The sequence below is a fragment of the Oncorhynchus kisutch genome, linkage group LG6, assembly GCF_002021735.2.
Source record: "Oncorhynchus kisutch isolate 150728-3 linkage group LG6, Okis_V2, whole genome shotgun sequence".
NCBI classification, from domain to species: Eukaryota; Metazoa; Chordata; class Actinopteri; order Salmoniformes; family Salmonidae; genus Oncorhynchus; species Oncorhynchus kisutch.
This window is the reverse complement of record NC_034179.2, coordinates 7,575,126-7,595,528: the sequence shown is the minus strand read 5'-3', so window position 1 is coordinate 7,595,528 and position 20,403 is coordinate 7,575,126. Positions and strand designations below refer to the sequence as shown.

Here is a 20,403-nt window from a genome sequence, read left to right as displayed (position 1 = left end):
AACAGAGAACATCCCAGGTCATCCCTACTGCCTCTGATCTGGAGGACTCACTAAACAGAGAACATCCCTGGTCATCCCTACTGCCTCTGATCTGGAGGACTCACTAAACAGAGAACATCCCTGGTCATCCCTACTGCCTCTGATCTGGAGGACTCACTAAACAGAGAACATCCCTGGTCATCCCTACTGCCTCTGATCTGGAGGACTCAGTAAACAGAGAACATCCCAGGTCATCCCTACTGCCTCTGATCTGGAGGACTCACTAAACAGAGAATATCCCTGGTCATCCCTACTGACTCTGATCTGGTGGACTCAGTAAACAGAGAACATCCCTGGTCATCCCTACTGCCTCTGATCTATCTGGAGGACTCACTAAACAGAGAACATCCCTGGTCATCCCTACTGCCTCTGATCTGGAGGACTCACTAAACAGAACATCCCTACTGACTCTGATCTGGAGGACTCACTAAACAGAGAACATCCCTGGTCATCCCTACTGCCTCTGATCTGGAGGACTCACTAAACACAAATGCTTTGTTTTGTGAATTATATCTGACTGTTGGACTGTTCCCCTGGCTATCTGTACTTTTAAAAAATTTAAAAAAAAATGTGTACCTTCTGGTTTGTTTAAGGAATTTGGAATTGTAAATGATTTATACTTGTACTTTTACTTTTGATACTTAAGTACATTTTAGCAATTCAATTTACTTTTCATACTTGAATATTTAAAAACAAATATATATATATCTAAAATACTTCAAGTAGTATTTTACTGGGTGATTTTCACTTTTACTTGAATCATTTTCTATTAAGGTATCTTTACCTTCTACAACTGAATACGCTTTCCACTACTGCAGGTAGCAGTAGCAGCGGCATGGAAAGAGCCGTTCTTCTTAATGTTTTGTACACTCAGTGTATTTTAATACTACACGTTGCATCAATCCTAAAGTAGAATTAATGCATATTATTTTATGGTTTTAAGTTAGGATTCATTGGACACGCACTTTAAGATTAGCCTATATGTGATTGAATAGAAATAACTGTGGCCCAACTAAAGTTAAACCAAGCCATTCAAATTAAGTAATTTCTCCATTTTCTTTGGTATACAATTTACAATTACTTTAAATTGAAACAAATAGTTTTTGAATATCAACTTGGATCGTCACACATTGCGAGCACACACATTAGGATTAATCACATACTTCTGCATAGCCAATAGAGAGCTGCATGTGCGTATCTCCCGGCCAGTCAGTCAAGTGCTGGCAGTACTCTAAAGAGAACCCCTGCTACCGTTCTATTTCTCTTCCGTCACAAGCCTACTGAAGCCGCCCTGTTCTAAACACTACATTTTCAGAGCTGCTCATTACATGTGTATTCCACAGATACGATGACAAAAAACAACAACTTAATTTAACACAAATGAATGTGGGACACTTACCTAACGGCTTCTGAAACAGTGACCAGGGGTAGACAGGGCTAGGTCATGGACTCACATCGCTAGCTATAGTAGCGTATGAACAGATGCAATGTAAATCGCCAACGGATTGCCACTAACGGTATAGATTAGCATGGGCTCTGTAGCACAATGATACTAATCAATACTCGACTACTGCATTTGCCGAGCAGATGGCAGGAGAGAGAGACCGGGACAAACAAAAAAATGTCCTGATCGACCCAGAGTTATTCAGGCTTATCTTTTGGACATTACCGTTCCAATTGGTTTAGAAAGTATCATGCTCAGAGGGACTTGCACATAGTGTTTTATTAGTGATACATATTATTCATATTTTAGACTTTCAGATACATTTATGAGGGGTGATTGGATTTTGAATTTGTGGCCAACGATATTTTGCAAATAGCTCGTTTTCTGCTAGATTGGAGTGTGTGTCTCTTACTGTATAGGCCTATAAGATTATATTAGGCTACTTGAAATATACAATTATACAGGTTTTATATGATAATCGTAATCATTATTAATTTAGCAGAATGTCTTTGGAAACGTGTGATTTAATGATTGAAAAATAACATATTTCGGGGCTATTACATTAATATAGACCGAGTCTACAAATGTTACCGGACTAGTTTACACAGAGAGATGTTACAATGAACTCCAATTAGTTTAGTATTGTGATTTGTAGATTATATACTTTACTGTACAAAGTAGTCACCACACAACCCATTTTTCTATGTCCCCCCCAAAAATGGAAAACAATATAGGCTAATCGGTCATAGCCTTACAAGGGACAGATATACCTATAGTTTAGAAACCATGTTGACTCGGCCTCATTTTGGAATAGGCTACATTGATTTGTTGACTACTCTAAACCATTTCCAGCAGTAAGTGTTTTTGACGCATCGCCTAGATTGGGAGTCCCCAACATGGAAATTATACAAAAAAAATGCCTCTCAAAAGAGATGTGAAAGCAAAGCAAGCCTAAACGTTCGTTCATCATTCTATCATAATATCCCTGGGACGGTAATTGTCTCAGTGCAGTGGGTTCGCGCGCTGTCCAAACGACCAAGGAGCAGGGGGGAGCCCCACAGGTAGCCTACAATACGGTTGTTCTCCCAATTTGTGGTCTCGTCTGTTGCCAGCTGAAAGTTTAGGAAGAGACCCATGCTTGAAAGGACCCCCTGCTCCTCCTTTGACAGCTGATCAAAAGAGAAATAGGTCACGCTTTTTCAGACTTCTGTCCTTCTTCCTTAATTACAGTGTCTTTAAACAAAAGTAACATCTGCGCCACGTCCAAAGAAAATATCAGCCTCCCGACCCAAAGCAACCGGCGGCTTCCGAGAAATCTGTTACTTTTAAAGCTGTTCTGTTCAAACCAAATGTGACCAATGTTGTTTCTTTGTGATGCTGTTTCACTATCATTACTGTGTCCCCGAATGGAGATATAAATGAGAGTCTGAGCAGCGGAGGGGAGAAAGAGATTTCTACTTTTCAATTCACATTAAAACCTTACCTTACCTTTCGTTGTGGATTTTTGTTGTTGTCCGCAGGTAAAATTGACGGTAAATAGTAAACAGTAGCCACTATCCGGTAAGCACAAACTATTGAACAATGACATAAACTTTTATTCTAAAACATATTATACTATTGAATAATCCAACCACATTACACTCATGAATAATGCAACAATTAACAAGCATGATCAGAAAATTGAAGGGATACTTTTCTCGTCTTTTAGCTACTCTTTAGCTTTAAAAAAGTAGCATCAAGTAGCATTAGCCTATAACAAATGAACGATTAACCCTCTCATATGAATATTAAAGTATTATAGACCCACTGTACAACATTACAACAAACCAGACTTAATTTTTTTAATCAATATCATGCAAATCATTATATGTGGTAAAAGCTAATTGTAACGGAAAATGTGGGTATACGTGAATTCACTGCGGATTTGCATCAGGTTGTTTCATATGGAAGCTATACCCACCACCAAAAAGGATTTGTCAACGTTCGGCCGTCTGATCAACTGCAGCCGACTGACGACAACCACAGGTAGCCTAGAGCAGCTTACTGACGACAACCACAGGTAGCCTAGAGCAGCCTACTGACGACAACCACAGGTAGCCTAGAGCAGCCTACTGACGACAACCACAGGTAGCCTAGAGCAGCCTACTGACGACAACCACAGGTAGCCTAGAGCAGCCTACTGACGACAACCACAGGTAGCCTAGAGCAGCCTACTGATGACAACCACAGGTAGCCTAGAGCAGCCTACTGACGACAACCACAGGTAGCCTAGAGCAGCCTACTGATAACAACCACAGGTAGCCTAGAGCAGCCTACTGGCGACAACCACAGGTAGCCTAGAGCAGCCTACTGATGACAACCACAGGTAGCCTAGAGCAGCCTACTGACGACAACCACAGGTAGCCTAGAGCAGCCTACTGACGACAACCACAGGTAGCCTAGAGCAGCCTACTAATAACAACCACAGGTAGCCTAGAGCAGCCTACTGACGACAACCACAGGTAGCCTAGAGCAGCCTACTGAAGACAACCACAGGTAGCCTAGAGTAGCCTACTGATGACAACCACAGCTAGCCTAGAGCAGCCTACTGACGACAACCACAGGTAGCCTAGAGCAGCCTACTGACGACAACCACAGGTAGCCTAGAGCATCCTACTGACGACAACCACAGGTAGCCTAGAGCAGCCTACTGACGACAACCACAGGTAGCCTAGAACAGCCTACTGATAACAACCACAGGTAGCCTAGAGCAGCCTACTGATAACAACCACAGGTAGCCTAGAGCAGCCTACTGACGACAACCACAGGGAGCCTAGAGCAGCCTACTGATGACAACCACAGGTAGCCTAGAGCAGCCTACTGACGACAACCACAGGTAGACTAGAGCAGCCTACTGACGACAAACACAGGTAGCCTAGAGCAGCCTACTAATAACAACCACAGGTAGCCTAGAGCAGCCTACTGACGACAACCACAGGTAGCCTAGAGCAGCCTACTGAAGACAACCACAGGTAGCCTAGAGCAGCCTACTGATAACAACCACAGGTAGCCTAGAACAGCCTACTGAAGACAACCACAGGTAGCCTAGAGCAGCCTACTGACGACAACCACAGGTAGCCTAGAGCAGCCTCTGATCCCATCTGGGCCAGGGGAAAGCTATGCATTTATAACCTAAATTAGGCCCATTTATTTGTGTTCTGAGAAAATGTGACTGAATGAATTTGGTTTATATTCAAACTTCAGGTGGTTAGGCTGCCTAAACCGTTTTAATCCAAGACGATTGACTGAAATGAATCGATCAATACCATAGTGATGATATACTGTGAGGTAGTTTTTAAATTACAGATGCAAAGGTCTTCACGATGCAACTGTAACCAATGTGAAACGGCTAGCTAGCTAGCGGTGGTGCGCGCTAATAGCGTTTCAATCGGTGACGTCACTTGCTCTGAGACCTTGAAGTAGTAGTTCCCCCTTTGCTCTGCAAGGGCCGCGGCTTTTGTGGAGCAATGGGTAACGATGCTTCGTGGGTGTCAGTTGTCTATGTGTGCAGAGGGTCCCTGGTTCGGGCGAGGGAACGGACTAAAGTTATACTGTTACACAACCCTGCATACAGCCAGTTCAGTCCTGGTTTAAGTTTTTGTCCAATCACAGTTGTTGTCTCTTTCTGTGTAAAAGGTTTAAATGTTCTCATCCTCCCTGAGCCAGGAGTTGTTCCAGGAGTTGTTCTAGGAGTTGTTCCAGGAGTTGTTCCAGGAATTGTTCCAGGAGTTGTTCTAGGAGTTGTTCCAGGAGTTGTTCCAGGAGTTGTTCTAGGAGTTGTTCCAGGAGTTGTTCTAGCAGTTGTTCTAGGAGTTGTTTCAGGAGTTGTTCCAGGAATTGTTCCAGGAGTTGTTCTAGGAGTTGTTTCAGGAGTTGTTCTAGGAGTTGTTCCAGGAGTAGTTCTAGGAGTTGTTCTACAAGTTGTTCTAGGAGTTGATCTGATTAGATAATGAATCTGGTCCCATCATAGACCATAGACCATGTTTATAGCTGATTTATTACTATGACATATGCTACAACTAGGGTCCGGAGTTGGTTAGGTTAGCATACTACCAGATCAGGAAAAACTCTTGGCCCCAGGAAAACAATTTACCCCACACTTATCTGGGACACGTGGTGTCACCTCTGAAATCATCACACAATGTTAAAAATTCAAAATATATATCCTCTTTAAAAAAAAAAATGTTTTACCTTTATTTAACCAGGCAAGTCAGTTAAGAACAAATTCTTATTTTCACTGACGGCCTAGGAACAGTGGGTTAACTGCCTGTTCAGGGGCAGAACGACAGATTTGGTACCTTGTCAGCTCGGGGATTTGAACTTGCAACCTTTCGGTTACTAGTCCAATGCTCTAACCACTAGGCTACCCTGCCGCCTCTACACTCTAACCACTAGGCTACCTGCCTCCTCTACACTCTAACCACTAGGCTACCTGCCTCCTCTACACTCTAACCACTAGGCTACCTGCCTCCTCTACACTCTAACCACTAGGCTACCTGCCGCCTCTACACTCTAACCACTAGGCTACCTGCCTCCTCTACACTCTAACCACTAGGCTACCTGCCTCCTCTACACTCTAACCACTAGGCTACCTGCCTCCTCTACACTCTAACCACTAGGCTACCTGCCTCCTCTACACTCTAACCACTAGGCTACCTGCCTCCTCTACACTCTAACCACTAGGCTACCTGCCTCCTCTACACTCTAACCACTAGGCTACCTGCCGCCTCTACACTCTAACCACTAGGCTACCTGCCTCCTCTACACTCTAACCACTAGGCTACCCTGCCTCCTCTACACTCTAACCACTAGGCTACCTGCCTCCTCTACACTCTAACCACTAGGCTACCCTGCCTCCTCTACACTCTAACCACTAGGCTACCTGCCTCCTCTACACTCTAACCACTAGGCTACCTGCCTCCTCTACACTCTAACCACTAGGCTACCTGCCTCCTCTACACTCTAACCACTAGGCTACCTGCCTCCTCTACACTCTAACCACTAGGCTACCTGCCTCCTCTACACTCTAACCACTAGGCTACCCTGCCGCCTCTACACTCTAACCACTAGGCTACCTGCCTCCTCTACACTCTAACCACTAGGCTACCCTGCCGCCTCTACACTCTAACCACTAGGCTACCTGCCGCCTCTACACTCTAACCACTAGGCTACCCTGCCGCCTCTACACTCTAACCACTAGGCTACCTGCCTCCTCTACACTCTAACCACTAGGCTACCTGCCTCCTCTACACTCTAACCACTAGGCTACCTGCCTCCTCTACACTCTAACCACTAGGCTACCTGCCTCCTCTACACTCTAACCACTAGGCTACCTGCCTCCTCTACACTCTAACCACTAGGCTACCCTGCCGCCTCTACACTCTAACCACTAGGCTACCTGCCGCCTCTACACTCTAACCACTAGGCTACCCTGCCGCCTCTACACTCTAACCACTAGGCTACCTGCCTCCTCTACACTCTAACCACTAGGCTACCTGCCTCCTCTACACTCTAACCACTAGGCTACCTGCCTCCTCTACACTCTAACCACTAGGCTACCCTGCCGCCTCTACACTCTAACCACTAGGCTACCTGCCTCCTCTACACTCTAACCACTAGGCTACCTGCCTCCTCTACACTCTAACCACTAGGCTACCCTGCCTCCTCTACACTCTAACCACTAGACTACCTGCCTCCTCTACACTCTAACCACTAGTCTACCTGCCTCCTCTACACTCTAACCACTAGGCTACCTGCCTCCTCTACACTCTAACCACTAGGCTACCCTGCCGCCCCAATCTATATTTGACATGTTTTTAGTGGTGTTTTTTTTAGTGGCTTCTATTGTTTCAAGTGACTCAGTGCAATTGACAACTACTGCTACAATTTCAGAATGTAACAGGCTGTTACTGCAATTTCTGGTAAAACGAAATAAAACAAGTCAATAAATATTAGGACAATATCTAATATCTAAATATCTATACATTTCAGCTGTTTCAAAAACATTGCTCTGCTATTGACATTTGTACTGTAAGAGTGTTGGCTCAAGGAGACAATTCTGTTTATTAAACAGCCCTGCTTCAAGGAGGGCAACTGTCAGGCGACTATCATTTGAGACAGCAAGTAAGCAATTTTCCAGTTTGTATTTATTTTTACAAACGGGGTAGTAATATGAATTTAGACCTCATACTGAGTGGCACAACTGCTGCTTCAAAAGACCAAAGATGTAAAGGTGTGGAGAATAGGGATGTAGGTTAATCTGGAGAATAGGGATTTAGGTTAATCTGGAGAATAGGGATGTAGGTTCATCTGGAGAACAGGGATGTAAAGTTAATCTGGAGAATAGGGATGTAGGTTAATCTGGAGAATAGGGATGTAGGGTTAATCTGGAGAATAGGGATGTAGGGTTAAGTTTTTGAGAATAGGGATGTAAAGTTAATCTGGAGAATAGGGATGTAAAATTAATCTGGAGAATGTAGGTTAATCTGGAGAATAGGGATATAGAGTTAATCTGGAGAATAGGGATGTAGGTTAATCTGGAGAATGGGAATATAGGTTAATCTGGAGAATAGGGATGTAGGTTAATCTGGAGATTATGAATGTAGGGTTAATCTGGAGAATAGGGATGTAGGTTAATCTGGAGATTATGAATGTAGGGTTAATCTGGAGAATAGGGATATAGAGTTAATATGGAGAATAGGGATGTAGGTTAATCTGGAGAATAGGGATATAGCATTAATCTGGAGAATAGGGATGTAGGTTAATCTGGAGAATAGGGATGTAAAGTTAATCTGGAGAATAGGGATGTAAAGTTAATCTGGAGAATAGGGATGTAGGGTTAATCTGGAGAATAGGGATGTAAAATTAATCTGGAGAATAGGGATTTAAAGTTAATCTGGAGAATAGGGATGTAGGGTTAAGTTTTTGAGAATAGGGATGTAGGTTAATCTGGAGAATAGGGATGTAGGTTAATCTGGAGAATAGGGATGTAGGATAATCTGGAGAATAGGGGATTTTGAGAAATCTGGGTATGGTCGAGAAGAGAGCACATGGAAAGTGGGAGAGAGATAATGTATCATACAGGATGAATTCAGATTTGAATAACACAAATCATATATCCTGAAAAATCTCTTATAATTGTTATATTTCTGACTCAGATCTACTTCAGAGAGAGAAAGAGAGAGAGAGAGAGAGAGAGAGAGAGAGAGAGAGAGAGAGAGAGAGAGAGAGAGAGAGAGAGAGAGAGAGAGAGAGAGAGAGAGAGAGAGAGAGAGAGAGAAAGAGAGAAAGAAAAAAATCATTTGGTCTAGTTTTCAGTGATTGAAATGTGAGCAGAAGGCTATCTGCACTTTGTTTGAGCATGTTACTCTTGCTAAAGAGGGCAGCAGGTAGCCTAGTGGTTAGAGCGTTGGGCTAGTTGCAAGATCGAATCCCTGAGATAACAAGGTAAAACGTCTGTCGTTCTGCCTCTGAGCAAAGCAGTTAACCCACTGTTCCTAGGCCTTCACTGTAAATAAGAATTTGTTAACTGACTTGCCTAGCTAAATGATGGTAAAAATCGTAACTTTGCACTTGCTATGTTGTTTTGCTCACCTATATATTTGGTCAAATTGGCAAAACAGGAGGAATGTGGACATGATGATGACTATAGCTCTACAAATATTAATTATTTGTTTATTTATATAGGCCTAACCTAAATTGTCCTTGTGTTTTTTAGTAGTACATTGATATAGATTAATGCATGGTTGGTTTTCGAACTTGAAAGAAATGCATTTTACTGCGCACGTAACATTAAAATTTGAAACACCATAAAGCAACCTCCGGTGACAACCGATAGCCTAGTATTTAGCGTATTAGGCCAGTAACCGAAAGGTTGCTAGTTCGAATCCCCCAGCTGACAAGGCACTTAACGCTAATTGGGTTTTATAACGACATGCCATGACCCCACTCTAAGGGGGCGTTGGGATATGCCAAAAAACACATGAAAATTGACAAATATAAGCGCCACAGACTTACATGAATATCCAAATCATTTAATAATTTATTAATCGAATTATGCACCCACTGTTCGGTCGGTAGCCAGTTTGTTCTTGTAGGCCTATGCAAAAAAAAAAATCTAATAAGTATGGCCCAATGTTGACCATATACCTATATTTAACCCATGCTATCAATAAAGTATCTCACTGAAAAGTGTGTCTTGTTAAACTATTACAGCAGAGGAAGTTGAGAAGACATTTATACTTTCTGACAGACTCCAGATGCAAGAGACGCGTATAAATCTCTACCACCCTTTATATCTGACTTGTTCTACGCGTTAAAAAAAATGAATATGGGAGAAGCAGCCAATGAAATGCCTTTGTTTGAACCAAGTAGCGACTCTGGGTGGTCAGATCAGCCGTCCGTAACAGTGAGTCCCCTCCCCCGCCAGCGGGTTAGGCTGTTCGTTCAGCAAGCCCATCCTGGACAGCTCCTCTTGCCTAAACATAATACGTAGGAGGAGGAGAGGCTCGGACATGGATCTAGGTAGACTCAGCACTGGCCCGTCTGATAGAGAGCGGAATTGTTTTTAAATGTAAAAAAAAAACAAAAAAACAAAACGAGAGGCCTTAGAGAAAACAAAACGAAGGAAATACCCATCCCGGCACAAAACATAAACTAGATCAATGGACTGAATGAGGGCTGAATGAAGACTGCTTATAACGCCTATCGATGCCTGGCCAAGGATCTGGATGCCTACGCCATGAACCCAGAGATGACAATGGACAGCATTGGCAATCTGCATGGCGGACTGAGCCATGACCAGGACTTGATGAACAGCCACAGCCCCCATCACAACCGGAACGCGGGGGCTTCTTTGCGGTTACATCAGGATCTGGCTGCTGCATCGTCGCGGTCCGCCATGGTGTCCAGCATGGCAACGATTCTGGACGGAGCCGGAGAGTACCGACCAGAATTATCGCATCCGCTCCATCACGCTATGAGCATGCCGTGTGATACATCCCCACCGGGGATGGGTATGAACGGCACATACACCACGTTAACTCCACTTCAACCGTTACCCCCCATTTCAACCGTTTCGGACAAATTCCACCATCCGCATCACCATCACCATCACCACCAGCGTCTCTCTGGGAACGTAAGCGGGAGTTTCACGCTGATGCGGGACGAGAGGGGTTTACCAGCAATGAACAACCTCTACAGTCACTATCATAAGGACATGACCGGGATGGGTCAGAGTTTATCCCCCCTGGCCAGCAGCCCTCTTGGCAATGGTTTGGGTTCTCTTCATAATACACAGCAAAACCTCCATAGCTATGGCACCCATGGGCACGACAAGATGCTAAGCTCCAACTTCGATGCCCACACTGCCATGCTGTCCAGGGGTGATCAACACCTCTCACGAGGCCTCGGTGGCCCCACGGCAGGTATGATGCCGCATTTGAACGGGATGCACCACAGTGGGCACCCGGGCCACTCTCAATCCCACGGGCCTGTGTTGGCTTCCAACCGGGACAGACCGCCCTCCTCCTCGGGACAACAAGGTAACAACTCGGGACAGCTTGAAGAGATCAACACCAAAGAAGTGGCACAAAGGATCACAGCTGAACTGAAGCGGTATAGCATCCCCCAGGCTATATTCGCTCAGAGGGTGCTGTGTCGCTCGCAAGGCACCCTTTCAGACCTCTTAAGGAACCCCAAACCTTGGAGTAAACTTAAATCTGGAAGGGAGACCTTTCGAAGGATGTGGAAGTGGCTGCAGGAACCCGAGTTTCAGAGGATGTCAGCCCTACGGCTTGCAGGTAAGACAAGGTATCCTCAATAAAACCGACCCGTCTCTGCTGATGTTTGTTGTCTGCCTGCCTGCCTCTGCTTGTAGTCGGGCTATAGCCCTGCAATAAAACACAGTTCAGTATCTATCTATCTATCTATCTATCTATCTATCTATCTATCTATCTATCTATCTATCTATCTATCTATCTATCTATCTATCTATCTATCTATCTATCTATCTATCTATCTATCTATCTATCTATCTATCTATCTATCTATCTATCTATCTATCTATCTATCTATCTATCTATCTATCTATCTATACCTCTCACTGCTGAGTAGGCTATAGATAAATTAAATTTATTTCAAATTAAAGTAGTAGTATTGTTATTAGTGATCCATAATAACGATGATCCCCAAAAAATCAAATCAAAATCAAATCAAATCTCGATATCAATGACAAGGTCAAATGATTTCTCTCTAATATTATTTATCCATGTAATAATAGGCTATTTCTGCTACTGATATTCTAGCGTATAGGCCTACATTTTGGGGGGATTCTCTTTTAGTGATGAGCAAGTTCTTCTGATGAAATGTCATGTGTGGCTTTATTTTAATGTCGATATGAAATTATTATAAGCAGATAGATTGGACACCCATTTATAAAAATGTGCAGCACTGAAAAACAGCACCAGAACCTAATTATAATAATTATACACAAGTTTTCCGTTTGTTTTTATGGGGGAGGCCTTTCAATTCTTTATACACACACACACACACATATATATATATATATATAGTGTGTGTGTGTGTGTGTTTATATATATTTATATAAAGTATATATATATATAAATATAAATATATATAAATATATATATTATATACAGGGTATTAATGCAGCCTCAGGAACATTGTGCAAATACATTGCTATGACTTGTTCTGTGCGTGTTCCCTCATTGAGGAGAGAGAAGGGGACAGAGACAGACAGACAGACTGACAGAGAATGCTGTTGATTGTGATGAGATTTTTCCAATCAAAGCCTGGGATGCGTTGAAAAGCGGGTAAATACATGCATGGTAGCCTTATAGTAAGGCTGGTGCACCCTCTAGCGAGAACACGTGGAACGACGAGACGGGCTTTCTTTTGTTCCGTCTAAGCGAACAGATGTAGCCTCTCTATAGTAGGTTCCCTTGATTGTGGATTGTATTTACTGAGGTTTCTTCTTTTCTTTTAGTTCACTCTTCTCACAATCGTACAAAAAAAAATAGTGTTTAAATACACTGTACATTCAATTAATACACTAGTAATTTTAAGCAAACAAATAGTGCCTATTAGTAATGGCAATGTATTTTTCACAGATGAATAACTCAATGTGGACTATCCTAAATGTAAACTATTACAGGCGTATAGGCTGCATATTTATGTGCGTAAGTATGGTGTGGAAAGTTGACTGTTTTGACTAAATCGAGGGGGGATGTTGCCTGATGGAGATGAGGTTTGGAAAGGAAGACCAGACCAGCTGCGAATAGTGGATCAATATTTCAAATTCTGCGCATTTTCTAAAAGGATATGATTCAAAATTGCAGCCTGCTAAAAAACTGTACGAACAAAACAACTACACCATCAGATGTCATTTATATATACAATACTTAATGTAGTGATTAGAAGAACAATAGGGACATTTTTGAAGAGGCTATAATGCAATGACTAATATTGTACGGATGGAAAGATATTAGGTTGCTCCATATCGTCATCCGTCACATATTTTCCTTCCGCGATCAGTTAAATGCCATGACTTCATGCAGCGAACGTTGAAGGCCGTTTTAATATTCACATGAGTTAATGGAGCGATTGTAAACACAATTGACACCATGACAACATCAACAAATATAGCCTACACCATTGGTTAGCCTTACATGATATAGGGGAAAGGCTTTGCAGACTTCCCTTCTTCCCCGCAGCAGCATCATTCGTTTACAGAAGGCGGTAACTCTGCGGCCAGGCAGCTCGGGGCTTTTGGGGGAAGGTATTATGTGATCGGCTCGGTGCGAGGCAGCAGCCAGGGAATTGAAAAGAAGAACAGAAGCTGCAGAGCGCGCGGCTCAATGAATTATTGATATAAATCTCGGCGTGACCCACAGCTCGAGCACAAAACGTCACCTTGTCGTGGGTTAACCAGTTAGGCATAACGTGGAGCAGGGCGCGAGGCTTTTGTTCGCTGTTCGTTGTGCAGATTCAGCGGGTGTAATAGAACAACTACGTCTATAAATATCACGGATTGAAAATGATAAATCATAAGATTATGTAAAAAAAAAAAGTGGTTGTAAATGCGTAATGTTTTTCTCTCCAATTAGTCAGTTTATGTCAAGTAGGCCTACATAAATATAGGTTTATTAATAGTCAATAGGTATTTAGGCAATAACCACCGTTGCAGTAGCTGTTGGTCATAGGCCTATAGCCTACTAATTATTTGATACAACAGCTCCTAGGCAGAGAATTGAACGGGTGCCCTTTCTCTGCCTCGTTTCAGCGGGGAAAATGGCCTTGTCACAGCTTTATTAGTTGTAGTCAAATCAAACGTGACACTTGACTCAAACTTATTCCACCGGCACTCACACTGCTGCATGTAATCAGGCCTGTCCTGGTCCTGGCTGACATCTCCATGTGCCTGCCACGGACCCGAAAACATTCCCGGTTACAGCTAGCCGAGCCGACGTCATTGATATGCGGTTTACAGTCCAGCTGAAATAACTTGACAAAATAAATAAATCACACAGGACAAGCGTCATGATAGAATTCTGGACTGTTCAGATTGAACAGGTAGACGTTGTTTAAGCCTATTTATAATGAACGAATTAGTGGAATTATATGCAAAATAAACAAATTAATAGGCCTATAAACAAATAAGAAACAAAAATTTGATAATAAATGCACCCTTAACTATAGACGATCGAAAAAAAAAACTTAGGCCTATATTGCTTTTATTTCGAAAATAAAATTATGAAAATCTTTTTAAATTAACTATGGTGTTTGTGACGTCGAAATTATAGCGATTTAGGGAGAAATATCTTTAACACTATGATCATTTCTACATAGAAAAATACACTCCAATAACCTCTACCTCTTTTGTGAAATTTAAACCATATATAGGACCGAATGTATTTCGCACAATATTCCTCTGGCGTCACTGTGAAATTAGACCCAAGCTAAAGTAGGCCATTGGAAAAAGAAAATATTCTATGTCACATTTGACATGAAATTACGTTGTAGGAAAATGATGTTCATGTGATGTACTTGGGCACAGTAAAAACAAAGAAGGGGGAAACATAACTAACGAAAACACACAGGACATTTTGTTTATTGTCGCCCCTGCCATTCTGTCGGTTGTGCAGTTGTCACTTTTTTCCAAACAAATCTGTTAGGCAGTATGGATGTGGATCGATGGCGATAATCTCCACAAGATTAAAAGGTCATTAATTCCGGCAACAATAACATAAACGTGTGGACCCAGTTCGCATTGATCTGTTGAACCCGATACGGTAGCTGTTCCAGTAAAGCTGATGACGCAGGCGGGGTTTTACCTTCTTCCCAGCACTGGAGCGACAGTATCTCTTCTGCCCTCTCTCTCTCACACACACAACACCCACATCAACCGCCTCAGACCAAAGACTGAACCTGTCTGTTGATTTCACACTTTAGTTTGAGAAAAACTTAATTGAAACGTGTCTGAGATTATTCTTTATTGTAGCCTAAAATTCTCTGTTTTATATGTGATTTTCATGGTTTTTCAGGCATAAATTGAGAGTGGCAGTGTGTGTGCTATTCTAGTTTTGGCTTAACTGTCAGTTAGCCTTGATGTTTGTAGGAGAGCACTCATCCAGAAATTATTGATAAAATAAAAGTTAACATGATCATGTGCTTTATTGATTTCGATTTTTTTAAATAAATTACTTTGAAGAATGAAGTAAAGTATGCAGTGAAGTATAAGTGTACAACCTAATTCTAAAATTGATAATATATATTTTTTAATTCATCAATCTAAACACAATACCCCATAATGACAAAGCGAAAACAGGTTTTCACAGATTTTGGCAAATGTATTAAAAATAAAAACAGAAATACCTTATTTATGTAAATATTCAAATTATTTGCTATGAGACTTGAAATTGAGCTCAGTTGCACCCTGTTTCCATTGATCATCCTTGAGATGTTTCTACAACTTGATTGGAGTCCACCTATGGTAAATTCAATTGATTGGACATGATTTGGAAAGGCACACACCTGTCTATATACGGTCCCACAGTTGACAGTGCATGTCAGAGCAAAAACCAAGCCATGAGGTTGAAAGGAATTGTCCATACTCTGAGACAGAATTGTGTCGAGTCACAGATCAGGGGAAAGGTACCAAAAAATGTCTGCAGCATTGAAGGTCCCCAAGAACACAGTGGCCTCCATCATTCTTAATGGAAGAAGTTTGGAACCACCAAGACTGTTCCTAGAACTGGCCTCCTGGCCAAACTGACCAATCGGGGAGAAGGGCCTTGGTCAGGGAGGTGACCAAGAACCAGATGGTAACTCTGACAGAGCTCCAGAGTTCCTCTGTGGAGATGGGAGAACCTTCCAGAAGGACAACCATCTCTGCAGCACTCCACTAATCAGGAGTTTGCCAAAAGGCACCTAAAGGACTCTCAGACCATAAGAAACAAGATTCTCTGGTCTGATGAAACCAAGATTGAATTATTTGGCCTTAATGCCAAGCATCACATCTGGAGGAAATCTGTGACGATCCCTATGGTGAAGCGTAGCAATATCATGCTGTGGAGATGTTGGAGACTAGTCAGGATCGAGGGAAAGATGAACGGAGCAAAGTACAGAAAGTTCCTTGATGAAAACCTGCTCCAAAGTGCTCAGGACCTCAGACTGGGATGAAGGTTCACCTTCCAACAGGACAACAACCCTAAGCACACAGCCAGGAGTGGATTCGGGACAAGTCTCTGAATGTCCTTGAGTGGACTTGAACTCGATCGAACATCTCTGGAAAGACCTGAACTAGCTGTGCAGCGAGGCTCCCATCCAACCTGACAGATCTTGAGACGGTCTGCAGAGAAGAATGGGAGAAACTCCCCAAATACAGGTGAGCCAAGCTTGTAGCGTCATACCCAAGAAGACTGGAGGCTGTAATCGCTGCCGAAGGTGATTCAACAAAGTACTGAGTAAAGGGTCTGAGAATACTTATGTAATTGTGATATTTCATATTTTTGCAAACATAAAAAAAAAAAAACGTTTTTTGCTTTGTCGTTATGGAGTATTGTGATGTCATTATGGAGTATTGTGATGTCATTATGGGGTATTGTGATGTCGTTATGGAGTATTGTGATGTCATTATGGGGTATTGTGATGTCATTATGGAGTATTGTGATGTCATTATGGGGTATTGTGATGTCGTTATGGAGTATTGTGATGTCATTATGGGGTATTGTGATGTCATTATGGGGGATTGTGATGTCGTTATGGAGTATTGTGATGTCATTATGGGGTATTGTGATGTCGTTATGGAGTATTGTGATGTCATTATGGGGTATTGTGATGTCGTTATGGAGTATTGTGATGTCATTATGGGGTATTGTGATGTCGTTATGGAGTATTGTGATGTCATTATGGGGTATTGTGATGTCGTTATGGAGTATTGTGATGTCATTATGGGGGATTGTGATGTTGTTATGGAGTATTGTGATGTCATTATGGGGTATTGTGATGTTGTTATGGAGTATTGTGATGTCATTATGGGGGATTGTGATGTTGTTATGGAGTATTGTGATGTCATTATGGGGGATTGTGATGTCGTTATGGGGTATTGTGATGTCATTATGGGGGATTGTGATGTCGTTATGGGGTATTGTGATGTCATTATGGGGTATTGTGATGTCATTATGGGGTATTGTGATGTTGTTATGGGGTATTGTGATGTCGTTATGGGGTATTGTGATGTCATTATGGGGTATTGTGATGTCATTATGGGGTATTGTGATGTTGTTATGGGGTATTGTGATGTCGTTATGGGGTATTGTGATGTCATTATGGGGTATTGTGATGTCATTATGGGGTATTGTGTGTAGATTGATGAGGAAAAAAATTGAATTGAATCCATTTTTAGAATAAGGCTGTAACATAACAACATGTAGAAAGGGGTCTGAATACTTTCCGAAGGCACAACGTGTGGTTTCTATCTGACGTACACTGAAGTGGTCCTAATAATGGCTATTTTAAAACCGGGAAGGAGAAATGCAGTATGTAAATTAGTGTGTATTAATCTCCTAATGTTGTAGTAGGTAAACAGAGAGCGGGCTTTAACAAAAAAAAAAAAAAAAAAAAAAACAACAGATCACCACACCAAGCCTTTTCCCTGTGTCCCTTACAGGTACCAGTAGAGAGCACGCCATGATTGGGTCAAATGGGATGCATTGTCAGACACTGACAACATTGTGCACAGGGACCCAAAACTATGGTATGTCAAAAAAACGAAACAAAAAAATCACATGTAGTAATGTTCGACAGATAGAAATATAACTAGTGTAATGTGCAGTTAGTTAGATGTGTATTTAGAGGGAAATCCTTTTTTATCTTAATGGATTGCGATTGGATTAATATTAGACTGGGGTATATTCAGTATTGGATTAAATGTGATATTGGATTTGAGAAATCCAATTGTGGATAATAGTCTTTAATATGTGGTTTAAAGCCATTTAAAGTTAAAGTAGGCCTACTTATGCTAATAGTAAGTAACATTGTGATGAAAACACACTATTATCTCAGACATTTACCAGTTTAAAATGATGAGAGGATGTTTAGAAAAGTATATATATATTTGTTTTTGCATTTTGGTTTCTTTTGTAAATGAGGTAGGTTGAAGTGTGCATGACAGTCCTACATTATCCAGTGAGATGATGAGTTCACCTGGCTTTGAGATTCAAGATAAATTCACCAATGTTGTAAACTACGGTATAAGGATCTGTTTTACTGAGCAACATGTGTCCCACTATCACAGTGTGCTTACGCCTGTTTTCCAGTCTAGATAACAGAAAGCTGATGATGATGATCTGCTAGCCAGGCCTGACTGGCCAAACCATCCAACAGTGACTCTCTGTTGATCTCTGTACCACTTTTTGTTTCTTCATCTTGATGCTGACAACACACTGGATGTGTAAAAAGGACAATGTTTATTGACCCTGCTCTCTTCTTAAACCAAACAGATACTCACTTACTGGGTCACATGCAGCCCCTCTCTGTCTCTAGACAAAAGCACTGAACCAACACTATGCTTTTGGATGTCTGATGTTTTAGTAGCAATCAAACTATTTCACTTTTTCAGAATCTTACTGGATTAGTCATTTTGTTTTAGGATAAATTTGTCGGCCATATTCTACTTAAAGCAACCAAGACGCTGAACAGTTAGACGACTAAGTTGTTGATTAAAGCAACCAAGACGCTGAACTGTTTGACGACTAAGTTGTTGATTAAAGCAACCAAGACGCTGAACAGTTTGACGACTAAGTTGTTGATTAAAGCAATCAAGATGCTGAACAGTTTGACGACTAAGTTGTTGATTAAAGCAACCAAGACGCTGAACAGTTAGACTACTATGGTTGATTAAAGCAACCAAGACGCTGAACAGTTTGACGACTAAGTTGTTGATTAAAGCAACCAAGACGCTGAACAGTTAGACTACTATGGTTGATTAAAGCAACCAAGACGCTGAACAGTTTGACGACTAAGTTGTTGATTAAAGCAACCAAGACGCTGAACAGTTTGACGACTAAGTTGTTGATTAAAGCAACCAAGACGCTGAACAGTTAGACGACTATGTGGTTGATACCTTGCTATATGTATCTGCAGTAGCGAGGAGTATTAATAAGATTCATCAGTTGTCGTAGAAAAGCACATAACTAAAAGGGCTTGTTGATTCGTTTGGGTCTGAGCGTATCCTAGGTTGTGTGTGCGTGTGTGTCTGTGTGTGTCCATCCCTAATGGTACATACTTGGTTATAGGAAGGAACAGGATTTTTTATTTTATTTGACCAAAATCCCTCTGAGACTATTTCCTCATCAGTACAGTGACATCACTAAAAGTCGATGAAAATGAACAGTGATTGGTTGTTTCCCAGGGCTAATAAATAAGTCTGGTTACAGACCTTTGGACGCTGGCTGGTGATGTCATCATCACTATGTGGACACTGTGATTCCTAGATAGGCTGCCAGACTCCCACCTTTATCCTGCTGATTAGAGAGAGAGAGAGAGAGCGAGAGAGAGAGAGAGAGAGAGAGAGAGAGAGAGAGAGAGAGTGGAGAAATTCTGTCTGTGTCAATCGGTTTGCGTGTCAGTCAGTGTGTGTGAGTGTGTGTGTGTGTGCGTGCATGCATTTAAACAATCTCACAATCTATCCTTTGTGCAGTCTCTGATAGGGATGAATGCTATGAAATTATGTCAGTTAGACTCACAGTGCACATGTAGAGTATGACATCTCTGTCTGTTGTTAGCAGGAAGTGTCTGTCTTGTTAGCTGGAAGTGTCTGCTTGTCTGTTGTTAGCAGGAACTGTCTGCCTGTCTGTTAGCAGGAAGTGTCTGTCTGCCTGTCTGTTAGCAGGACGTGTCTTTCTGCCTGTCTATTAGCAGGAAGTGTCTGTCTGCCTGTCTGTTAGCAGGAAGTGTCTGTCTGCCTGTCTGTTGTTAGCCAGAAGTGTCTGCCTGTCTGTTGTTAGCAATAAGTGTCTGCATGTCTGTTGTTAGCAGGAAGTGTCTGCATGTCTGTTGTTAGCAGGAAGTGTCTGTCTGCCTGTCTGTTAGCAGGAAGTGTCTGTCTGCCTGTCTGTTGTTAGCCAGAAGTGTCTGCATGTCTGTTGTTAGCCAGAAGTGTCTGTCTGCCTGTCTGTTGTTAGCTAGAAGTGTCTGTCTGCCTGTCTGTTGTTAGCCAGAAGTGTCTGTATGTCTGTTGTTAGCCAGAAGTGTCTGCCAGTCAGTCTCATCTCTCTTTATCCGACATTATCATCTCTGAGCAGCCGCACATTAAGGACATCCGCTAGCTAGCTAGGCTGGAGAGCTAAGAGCAGCCGCAC

The 20,403-nt window shown here is 42.1% G+C and overlaps 1 protein-coding gene across 1 annotated transcript; it reads left to right on the top strand.

The window, feature by feature from the left end:
* The first annotated feature begins 10,024 nt into the window (after window positions 1-10,024).
* On the top strand, window positions 10,025-20,162 carry LOC109882605 (one cut domain family member 2). Its single transcript, XM_020474701.2, has 2 exons — window positions 10,025-11,322; window positions 17,712-20,162. The coding sequence occupies exons 1-2, from the start codon at window positions 10,206-10,208 to the stop codon at window positions 17,858-17,860; spliced, it is 1,266 nt and encodes a 421-aa protein (XP_020330290.2). The 5' UTR covers window positions 10,025-10,205; the 3' UTR covers window positions 17,861-20,162.
* Window positions 20,163-20,403: the final 241 nt, after the last annotated feature.